This window comes from Diadema setosum, chromosome 8 (genome assembly GCF_964275005.1).
Source record: "Diadema setosum chromosome 8, eeDiaSeto1, whole genome shotgun sequence".
NCBI lineage: Eukaryota > Metazoa > Echinodermata > Echinoidea > Diadematoida > Diadematidae > Diadema > Diadema setosum.
In genome coordinates, this window is record NC_092692.1 from 6,726,279 (window position 1) to 6,738,713 (window position 12,435).

Sequence of the window (12,435 nt, forward strand, 5' to 3'; positions counted from 1 at the left end):
TGAACTACGTCTACCTAGCCAGTACATAGTACCTATAGAAGATGATAAAAGGGTTAAAAGTTTAAATATTCAAAAAATGTTGGGAAAATATAACTGCTTTAATCACCCACTCACAAGAATAATTGTGTAATACAGAGCACTGCAATGCACCTAGAGATTTATTTTCCCAATAGGAAAAATATTAAGTCTAATTAACTCAACACTTGCACATGATTGTATACTTTGTGTAAACCTGCTTTACATGTTAAAGATTGGATCAGTTGCATATGAAAAGCAAATGTGTCAAACCTAACAGGATTTCTAAACAGAAGCTCCTTTTCCCATTTATGCTATTGATTCTGAGACTTAGATTGGAAAATAAAATTAGCATAAATATTGATTTCTACTGATTTATTATTACTATTTATTTATTTATTTCTATTATTGTTATTTTTTAGTTGAACCTATACCATCAACCATTCACCTGCAAGCACAGTTTCTTTGGTAGACAATGTGGTGGTCATATTTTTCATAGACTCATTCCTAGACTTTCCTGTCTAATGCAGAACCTATGTAGACACTGTTAATACCACAATCTCTCATCTTTTGATGGATAAACACAGGTGAGCGAGATGTTTGAATCACTCATAGCTTGCATTCATGACCTCAATATGACACACACCTTGTCTTTGGTTACAGTTTGAGCATATGTCGTCTGCCATCTTAGACGGAGCACGCACTCAGTCTTTCATCATCTCTACACATTGCCATGACTATTCAAGAATATACATGTAAAGTACATTCAGGTCTCGTTTCATACCGACAGGCTGACACTAACAGAGGTACAACTTGATATATGACTTTTCCAAGCCAGTGCACATGTTTAGATTGAGACGGCTTTAACTGTGTATGTAGGTCATCGATGAAGGTCAAACGGGTCAAAATCACAATGGTCCAAATCACGCATCAAACACATACACAACTTGCAGTAGCTTCCTTATCAATTCTTCTCAACACCACAAACACAAATGTGAATTACAATAACAAATGTATTATTCATCAATGTTTATATCCCATCATTGTTTTTGTCCTCCTTAGTAATGAAAATGTTACTATGGTTACTGATGCTTTCAGGTGTTTGTCTAGACACAAAATTCAGCAGATGCACCTGATACACGACCATATTCATTCTCCATCCCAATACAATCACTCAAATTGATCCATCATTAACATTCTCCATTCCCAGGGTGGAATATTTTTTCACATTACAACTGTCGTGTTGTATTTTCCTTCTTCTATTGAATGTTGATCTCTCTCTCACTTCACAGAAATGGGGGGGGGGGGGAATCCAAACCAAATACATTAATCTGAGGAAAGGTTTGATTTCATGAGTCCATTTTGCCACCCTGAAAATCGGCTTCCTTTCATAATCTGGTATATTGTAGAGGCAGATGGTTCAGATTATCCCTCAGAATAACACAACTGGAAACTTGTTTATGACGGAGAGAAAAACAATATTTTGGAATTCCAGTGAATTTATTTGGACCCTGAAAAAATGCAAACTGTTATTCTCAGTACAAAAGGGGAATGTATTGTAGAGTGACAAGGGGCAAGTTTATCATTTCTTTAAAAAACAACAAACAAACAGAGGTGTAATACCATAAGATTTCATACATAATGTTGGGTGACATTATTCTTCAAACATTCAAAATTTACTGCTGTTTGCAAAAGGAATATAATCATGACCTTTCAGACTCTCACCTCAATTTTTTGAACTTCCACCTGTGGTTCCTCCACCAAGCCAAGTCCCTCAGAGCCTGATGTTCGCTCACTCCTTGTCTGTGACCCCAGGGAGGTCCTCACGGGCTCTTCTATTTGCAGCTCTACTGGAACGGGGGTGTTTGGTGGTGTCTCAAAGATCTCGCTTGATGTCGATGATGACCTGCCGTTGACCGAGGATCTGGACGAGCTCCGCTTTTGCGACTTGAGGTCGTCGCCACGGGAACCCCTCCGGGACCGCCTCTCCTTCGACCGGATCGATCCCTGCCGTTCCTGGAAGACTGGTTCCCTCTCCGTGGGGCTCGTGGTCCCGCTCGCGCGGCTGTCCGTGCTGTTCTTCCGGTGTCTTGCTGTGAGGTCGACGGTGGAGGTGGAACTGTCGGGTTGGTCCTGCTTGGGCGCAGGGGTGGGGATGACGTCTGGTGTTGCTGACTGCTTCACAGGCTGGTCCGCCTTCTTGAGGTCCCCGATGGGAGCGTCCGGGGAGGCTTGTTGCTGCGCCGTGGCAATGGCCTTGTTTATTGCATGGACCCAATTGGTTCTTATACCGCTGGTCATAGCCCCCAGTCTGTGGACTCTGCCATCTTCCATCTGTCATACCACAGCAAAGAAGAAGCAAAGAGAATGCGGAGACAAGCATTAGAAAGAGCCATAGGCATTCTTACGTGCATAGATGCATTCCTCAGAGTAGATTACTGGGGAGTTGCATCTGCTCCGACATCGAATAAAAAAATGATGGCTATCAGCTCTTACGCACAACATAAGGGAGAAAAAAAAAATGGTTTACCGCAAAGGGGATTTTACTATCACTAGCTCTCTTAATACAGCAGATTTCCTCTTCGTCTAATTACACCATAGATAGCTGTCAACTGGCATTATTCAGTTCCTCTCCGATAAGCTTAATGATGAAATACAAAGCTATCATGTGTCGCGTAGGTTTAGTTGGTTCGCACAGCGTCGCACAGCGTCGCACACGTCACCCATTCACCCAATCAATATTGGCCCCAATCCTTACAACCAAATACACTACATCAGTATCATGCAAAGGGATAGTATCACTTGTTTCACAATACAAATATCTATAATTTGTTGACATCATCTACAAAGCACAAGTGCACAAACGTACATATTGCAATTATTATTCATATGCAAATCCAAGATGCCTTGTTGGACGATCTCTTCTGCAATAACATACCCTGTTTATGCCAACTATATCGCGAGGTTTTTATTTTCGCGAATTTCGCCAGTCAGGTGTTACTTGCAAAATTAAAGACACGCGAAAATAATGATTCTGATCTCGATATGAAGGTGACGCACACATATACCTTTTTCCGCTCTGTACACTACCCCAGGATCACGAATTTAACCACTCGCAAAATCGTCGGGAAGTCCCGATTCGCGAAAATTTAGACTTGCTAAATATATGGTGCATACAGTACGTAAAAACTACAAGTGTAAACCACACAACACAAAATTAGATTTTTTTGCGTCCTGGAGTAATGGCAAAATAAGAATTAGGTGCAATTATTATTTTTTTTTAAATTAAGCAACATTTTTACATGACTACTAACTACACAGCGTCTACTCCATTTGCACAGGCGTGTCGTAATTTATCGTCAAGTAGCACAACACTCACTCCCATTTAATGTTGGATCCTGTGACACAGATCGACTTTCACTTCAGCTCTGCACAGCAACACTTATTTCTACTTGCTGCTGCATTCCAGATTCGCTCTGTGATATCGCTTCACTTTACCGAACCCGACGCCCCATCCCCCCCCCCCCCTCCTCCCTTGGGAGGACAGCAACTGACACAATTTTTCCGTCACACAATGTTAATCATGGCTGCTCCACAGGAAACATTTAATTTGTGATATTCCTCAATTTCCAGCACGAAAACTGCAAACTGAAAGTATGTCAAAACTCCCAACATAAGTCAATATATGGCTCCTTCACCACTTATCAATGATATACTGCTTCGGTCTAATGCCCTGCCATAGCATTTTGCTATTCCTCCAGGTCAACATAACATAATATTACTGTGTTTTTCCTTTATCTGTCCCTAGTGAGTCTTAATATCCAAAAATATCGCCGCGGCAACAATTTTGAAATTGATAAAACAAGTGTTTCAAGAACAAACAAAATCTTAAAGAACTGCTGAAGAGAATCACAATATAGAGTCATATCAAAGTGACTTTGATATTTCCTAAGTGAAATCACAGGATGTTTGGTACTGAGAGTGTGGTCACGGAATGAACTATGGTCGTCACTTGCGAAGCTGATACGAAACAGACCCATAAATGAAAAAAAAAAGAAAGAAAAGAAAATAATAATAATAATAATAATACGACGAAGAAGAAAATAAAAAAGTGATAATAGATAAATTCTAAAAAGGCTACAGACTAAAGGAAGCAACATGGGAAATTAAGTTCACTCCCTTACTACTAAATTAATCATGGTTGTAAGGCAAGCATCGACCTTCCCTACTATTAGTTGGACTGTACAGAAAATCACAAATTCATATTCCTGAGGATGAAAGCAAAGCAGCGATGCGCAGCCATATTGCCTGCCTCTAGTTGAAATATTAATATCTTGCTCTACATTATTCAGTAACTCTGAGCAGAAAAATTATGAACAGGATAACAAGGAAATTATTGCAATTTTTCATTTCATAGGCAGATGGGAGGAGGTGGAGAGTGTAGTTAACTATGACAGAATTGGTTATCCTACACAAACATAACTCTTGATCCTCGATATGATTTTTTGATGGTCCAGTAAATGCAATTAAGGAACAAGTAAATCTCTATCCCCTCCCTCATTTCTATAGCTTTTCACAACATATCTGATGGAGTGTTATGATAGTATAAAATCATGCATTATGTGCTGGGCTACAGTTCACTGTTGGCAAATCTGAGGGGAAAGCATGTGTACTCTTCCAGTGACAAAAACATGTGTACTCTTCCAGTAACACACACACACACACACACAGACAAACAAATAGCCTCCTGTTGCCTGTGTATCTAACACCAAATAGTTTGTATAGCGTACTGAGACTCAAAGTTTACTACACTGCATGCCTCAGTGTAATCTCTTCCCTAAGTAACCCCTTCTTTCAGATGCCGCACACACACACCAAAACTTGATCCCTTACATATCCCAACTACTGGGGGAAACAAATGCCCACGCTGATAAATCAACAACACACACATACACAATACATGCACATACAAACCCAATAAATCCTGGCGGTAACTCCGGAAAAGATGAAATATTACCCATGCTAAAGAGGTACACTATATTTGCTGCAGCTCCACACAGACAAGGTCTCCTCACGGCCTGAACTCAAGGCAAAGCACAGATAGGTAAGACGGGGTGTAGGGATGGGCGGGTGATGAGGGAGGTGTGACATGCACCTGTGTACTACATGGTGTGACCTACCTTGACCTGGAAGCCATAATTCCTACTGGCAGTTGTTTCCGTCGCCTCCTTGCACTCCGCTAGGTCCACAGCTCCCGCTAGGTTGCTTGGCTGTCGTATGAAATTGAAGAAGAAAAAAAAAATAAGACATAAAATTATGTATTTAACTAAGTAAATACTATGTACATGTGTACATGTACTGTGAAGAATGAACTGTGAGAAATTATGATTCAAGTCGTAGAGGTAGCATGGACTTTCTCAATGACGTAGCGGTGCTGGGGGCGGACGAGAGTGCCAAAACTTTCCCAGTTCTACAGGAAATGGTGCCCACCCACCTGGCTGTTACTACGATAGAGTTTCTCTCCCTCTCACTCTACCCCTCACTCAACCTATCTCTACTCTTTTTCTCTTCCCCCAAACAAGTGTTTCCCACTATCAGAGCAACTGTAGCGTCTGACGGGTTATTTCGCCACGCCAAGTCATACAAGACAGGGAAATGCAGATTTGGATGCGCTTTGGGAAACACGGCTTAATTGGGACACATTTGTCAACGAACGGCACAAATGTGAGAGCCGGCCGCGTCAAAGTGGAAAATGGGATAATCTGTCTTATCTCTGATTTCCTACACTTTCCCAATATAGATCTGTGGTCTCTGAATGTGCAGTTCATGAGTGGATGCATGAGTTTAAAAGCCTAATGTTAACATTTGGACATAATGATGTTGGATTTGAGCATTTACTGAGAACTGTTTTGCTTTTTCAAATTTCAATTCAAAATGCAAATCACACTAACAACATATTATTAAATATCCATACGAGTGCTTTATTAAAGCACTAACTGCAACTTATAACACAGTGTTACAACACCGACCAGTACACACCTTCATTGATGCATGTTTTTTTGTTATCAACTGTACTTAGTTTTTCTCACAGACACAAAGTGTTTGGAACGTCCCCTTCAAACATATAATATAAAGCACTGAGTTTGTGTTATATGACTATTTAAGGAAACTCAGGCACACACATATGTACAATGGAGGTCAAAAGATTGGTAGTGGTATTTAAGCCTCAGGGTTGACTCCGAAATAACCATCTGCTCTATTCATTGGCTCACTCTATGTTCATGAAACATTCATGAGAATTCTCACTTACACTTTCATCGCTGGAGTCCTTGAAGAAGCTTAGTTTGTTGTCTCGGAGTACGAACCAGAACTTGCTCCATTCCTGTGACGAAAAAAGCAAAATCAAATGCAAGGAGAAATGATAACTAACCCTTTAATACTGGGTAAAGGAAGGCACAATCTACAGAACACTGTAACCCTGCAGCATCTGCCACTATACCAGGTACATGTACTGTAACCAGTAGGAAATAACGACGAAAGCAGTACACGAGGGCATAAACTATTTACTAGAGATCTAAAATTATATCATATGCAACCTATGTACAGATAAGGAACAAAATTCTGGGCTTCCAAAAAACAACAAAAACAAACAAACATTGAAGTCTTTAATGGAATTACGTTTATGAGATGAAGCTAAAAAAAAAGAAAAAAGAAGACATATACACTGGCTTTTATAGAGTGACTACTGATTTTTCAACACCCATACGTCCTCTCTCAATATATCTGTACACTCAGTGCTTGCGGTATAAACAACGATGTCTCATCCACTGGTAAAATAAGCTATTTCCAACCAAATCCCCTAAATCCTCTGATCACAAAATATGATATTTATAGTAGGTTTTATGGCCTGGTCCTGTTTATGCTTTGTTGGAGGGTGAAGATGTCCAAACCTGAACAATGTTTATGCAATAAAGTGGCAGTTTAAGGCCAAACTTTATTTTCACTGGAGAAGATTTGTAGAGTATGGAGCAGGTTTAGGAATGTGTGAGCACTTTTGGCAAATATTCAAAGGAATCATGCACAATGCTTCAGAGACAGGTTTTTTGCTATTGCCACCATAACAACAAAACACAGTGCACTCAATGTGAACAATAAAGATACAACAGAACACTACCATTCTGGGAATGTTGAAAAAAAAGTACAGCATTCAGACGATTCTGAATCAGTGGGTAAGAAATCCAGAACTAAAGAGGATCGAATAAAGGGTGGGACCTACACTTGTACCTTTCATTCGGACCACTTTGTTTCATTTTGTTTTTGTATATCTCAGCCACTTCAAATCTGATTTTCATCAAATAAACTTGGAATTTCTCCTGTAATTGTATGCTCTTTCACATGTCATAAGTTGTTTCTGATTATCTCACAAAATCTGAATCCCCCTTCTCAACCAAAACTATACATCCCCTTTAATGCAGAAAAAATATGAACAGCCCAAAAAGGACTTTTGTGCCTTTGAAAGCAAACAAGAAGTGAACAAAAAATAAACTGTGATACAATCAGTATCTTCATGAAACTTCATCATTATTTGGAACAAAAAAAAAATGAGATCATGTGAATTGCAGTAAACTGAATTCTGCATCAGTATTTTGAGTTTTGTGCACTAATTTGGGGGACAGGAAAAAAAGGACAGTGATTAGAGATGATATGGATACTAGGGGTGTCCGTCAGATGGAAAGGACGGGGAAAAGTTCATGATTACATGGACTGTTTTTCCAAGGGGAAGAAGCCTGTAGTGTGGAAGGTTACCAGTGGTTGATAACTGATGTTGGTTCTCAGTTCTTGCCAAGTGCAAACGGAAAAAGCATGATTGCCAAACTTTGCTGAGTTGTTGTTGCTTTCTTCAGGGCCAGGAGTATGCTAATCTATTTCAGCTTAATCAACAAAGGGTCGTGCTACATTTTGCAAAGGTCGCTGTGTCAGCTACAGCAGACTCATAAATATCATCCTACAAATCCCCTTTTCAAAAACAACAACAAAACAAACAAACAAAACAAAACAAAACAAACAAACAAAACTATCAAATAAAGATCAAGTGCATGTAGAGACCAGAATCTGCATGGCATTTCCGTCTGCCATGAGAGCAGATGATAACTGTCTGATTTTTTTTTCAAGATTATTACTACTTTTTGAATATATATATAATTTAGAGTTAGATACACAGGTCTCAGACTGCCTGCATTAGTATACAAAGGGCTTACAAGATTTATGCTACACATTTGACAGAGGCCAAGAGGACCACAAACTTTACATGAAATACTACCCTATATTCCTAATGGCTGAAAAAATAGATAGATAGATAGATAGACAGAAAGACAGACAGACAACCAAACAAACCTCAGTGATTTAGCTACAAATACAGAAACTTCAGAAAGCTTAGGGTCAGATTCTTTAACCTAATGTATCAAGGTTTGTATCATGAACATGTTAGTGTGTGTGTGTGTGTGTGTGTGTGTGTATCAAAACATATGTATTTTTCATTAACCTCTGAAACATATAGGGCAATAAATGATTTCTACAATAATGCTCTATGGGTAAAGTCTTAGCACATCAGCAAAAAACATGCAAATTAAAGTTTAAACTTCCCCTGGAAGACTGCTGAATCACATCAGTAAGAAAAAAAAAAAGAGATACAGGTGTTCTGAATTAAACATTTGATCTAATCCTAATAACACAACACACCTTTTGGTTTTAATGTCATGGATTAAAATTCTGCAATTGTCTGTAACTAAACTTTCCAAGTTTTCTTAAATGGGTGCAAGAAATCAGGATATTTGTTCTCTTCATTACCATTTCACTGGTACTTCTTAAAACAATACCAACAACACATGATTCAGATTCCTGCTGATGAAGCCTGTATACTATATAGCCCAAAACACGAGATGGCGCTGTTTACAAATCACCCTTACTGGTCTGGTTGACTCACAGACTGATTTACGAAGACTGCGAGTGCATAAGAGGGGTCAAATCTTGCTGTGTCAATGTCTGCCTGCCTCCCTGCCTGCCTGCTTCTCATCTGCACAATACTCGCATGACATCACGTACGTCATACCCCTCATTTGTGTCGTGCGTGGAACATCATCGCCACTTGCACAGTTTTTTTCTGACAAGAATCACTTTCTCTAAGACCCACTCCCACTTACAAATATATCATGGACACTTTCTCCTTCATGTGTCTTTCAGAGACAGGGGATGTCACTATCTTCAAGGTGATGCAAATCATGTTATTGGCTGTATTGAGGGCAAAGCAAGTGAGAGCATCTTACAAAAGAGCAGACATCATCACCACATGGCCAAGGATGCTCTTGGGCACTGCCCACTGAGCACAAAACCTTACTTGCTCTGACCATCACCCTGTCACATCTCTGCTCTTTGTCCGAATCAATTTCAGACTTTCACTAAAATTCTCATGGAAATCATTATTAGGAGTACGAAATGAAAGGAAGTGGATATATTTCAGTGGAGTTTTCATTCTGAACATGGAGGGTTGTTGTTCTTTTTGTTTCTATAAAACAAGGGTTACAACAGGAGCCATGTATTTTTCTTGATAAAGAACTATTATCTGACACACAAAAAAAGAACCCCCTCAGAACCTTTAACTCCTCCTTCTGCACCAACATCCCCAAAAACGTCAGTGGCTTTTCCACCTGCCGCTACGCTCCAGGAATGTTGATTTCAAACTGTCAACACCTGCCGAACGACCGGCACGATGCTAAATTAACATCTCAGAGCTTGTCACTTTCGCTCTTCCGCCCCCTTATCCACATCCCCTCCACCCCATCCTTCCCCCCTCCCCTCCCCCATTCCTTTCTTCCCCCTACCAGCACCTGCTGGGTGGTATACTGTCGGCTGCTGAGCAAACTTCCACTCCATTGCATGTTCCCTTTCATGTGGCTATCACCGCCCTGTCACTTGGAATTTCCTCCCCTGACTTTCTGATCTCCATAACCAGGCAAAGAGAAACCACTGGTGCAGGGAGGACAAAATATTATTAGTGCCACCTACTTCACTCCTACCACCTTTATGAAACTTTCCTGGCCATAGTTCGCATTTATACTCTGTTAATTGCACTTTGCATGTTTCCGTATGTTTGTATATTGTGTAGCAGCACTTCTTGTATGTCAAATGATAAGTAGGCCCTACACCATATATTTTGCAAATTGGGACTTGTAAGGCAATCTGCCAGTGAACAAAAGGACGATTGGAACCAGTACCTTCCTTTTTCAGAAGAAAAGTCAGTGATTTCCAACAGTGGATAATGATATACGGCACATTAGCATTTACAGGAGCCAATATTTTCACAAATACTACTTCTGTAAAAGATAAGTCGACCACATAACGAAAGAATCCCAAAATATATCCTGAACACAGTATGATCGCTTCTTTCAATACATCTTGTGTAACAATACCAAAGTGAGTGGGCTTCCCTCATAAGTTTGTAATGACCCTGAATATTGCACAGCATTTTGAATTCGTCTTCACCCACTCAGCTTATATTTAGCTATAGAGAGATGATGAAAACATGTTCCCCATCCCCCGCCAACTCACAACACACAGTAATTAAAGCCTTCATCTGTGCTCACACATTTTCTACTTCCAATGTTTTGTCAAATGTTTGCTTCTTCTTTTTTTTTAAACCCTTTTACCCTGTCTCATGTTGGGGGGGGGGGGGGATCTACCCTTTAAACCTATGCCAAGTGATGGAGGATGATCACATGACAAGGACTATGCAAAGGCTCAAACCCTAGAGACTATAGATATTGATCACTCACAAATAGAGGTGGAAAAGTAAAATATAGGCCTACCTGTTTAAAAATCTGGGCCATATATTTGGAACGAACCATCTGAAAATATTACATGGAAGTCCAACTTCGAAAACTTTGAACAAATCTTGCATCTTACTTACAGTGTATATTCATATCAGCATATCAGTAGACAGTGTACTGTTCCACATTGACCTTCTAATTTTGTTTTGAAAGTTGGCTATGCTTCATACTGCACCGTGCGTTGAAAACACAGGTATGACGGTTTCCATGTGTGACAAATAAGCATTATTATTGTTGTTGTTATTATCATCATCATCATCATCATCATCATCATCATCATCATCATCATCATCATCATCATCATTGTCATTGCCATTATTATATTAATCTAAAACTCTAAAGATAAGCTTAGGCTCTTGAAAGGATCTCATTCATAAAGGAACTGCTTAATCCCTTCTCATTTACTAACACATTAGCTCCTACATGTATATTTCCAAACATAACTTTCCTGTGATCTCTAAATTAAAGTGGATCCTTGCACTTTGAGCTAATCTTAGCAGGTCACCAAAAAAAAAAAGAGAAGAAACAGAAATAGACAGCATTTTCATACATAAAGAAAAAAATCATTTCATATCATAGCTACAGTGTCTTCAAAGGCAAGATCTTTCCATGCAAATTCAGATGTTGACGACCTTTACAGGATGCTGTAATCACATAGCCCTGAACATGCTACAAGGGTATCAAGGTTATACTGCATGATTTGTTGATGGTAGTCCAATTGCTGTGATTACTTGGGAGTAGAGGATACTTATACGTTGAAGTGACACTGGTTATATTGCAATTGTGCTATTTTGGAGAATGTCACTGTTTTATTTTTGTAGAGTTTAGTGTTTATTTCCACAGAATAAAACAAATACTTCCAGCTGGTAAGTCAAGTGTTTAGAGTCCCCAAGGATATATCACCTCTTTTACAACATCCCAAAAAGAATGTAGCTATCCGATTGGTCGATTGCTCATCATGTGACACGCAATTAAAAGCTCCATTGCACACTGTTGTTGTCAGCAGTACAATTTTGTTTGAGCAAAAATGGATATTGCACGGCCGACGTCACGAAATAGCCATTGACTCCCATTTTAAACTCTTGAGCGACTCGTAGTTCTTGTTCCATTGCACTGCTCTGATGTCACAATATACAAACCTTTGCCACGCAAACTCTATATAGTTTAAGCGTGCATTCTGTCACTCATTTTATTGTACACAACTCGCAACCGATCAGTTTCGCATACAACTGACTGTACTGTGGCAGTGCTACTCATTTGCCTTTCACGAAAAATGTTTGCCATTTCTGTGCCAAATACAAGAATCTGAGTGGACCACATCTGTTAACATCCGAGGTGTTGTATAATAACAAGTAGTGTATGGTCTTTACTCGTGCAATGGAACAAGATTTTGCACTCAGTGAAAGATGAGGTGCACTATTCAATTCAGTTTCGCCTCGTTGAATAGAGCATCTTTATCTTTCACCTTGTGCAAAGTCTTGTACCATCATCACACTCGTGACCATTCACCATTCACATATCTTTGCCTATATTGGTG

General features: G+C 39.6%; 1 protein-coding gene across 1 annotated transcript in view; it reads right to left on the reverse strand.

Moving 5' to 3' along the window:
- Positions 1-12,435, reverse strand: part of LOC140231622 (uncharacterized) — a 155,962-nt gene that overhangs the window by 20,258 nt on the left and 123,269 nt on the right. The window contains exons 9-11 of the mRNA XM_072311772.1: positions 6,326-6,397; positions 5,196-5,285; positions 1,741-2,349 (exon numbers count right to left, since the gene is read on the reverse strand). Coding sequence (XP_072167873.1) covers positions 1,741-2,349; positions 5,196-5,285; positions 6,326-6,397 — 771 coding nt within the window. The remainder of the gene's footprint in view (positions 1-1,740; positions 2,350-5,195; positions 5,286-6,325; positions 6,398-12,435) is intronic.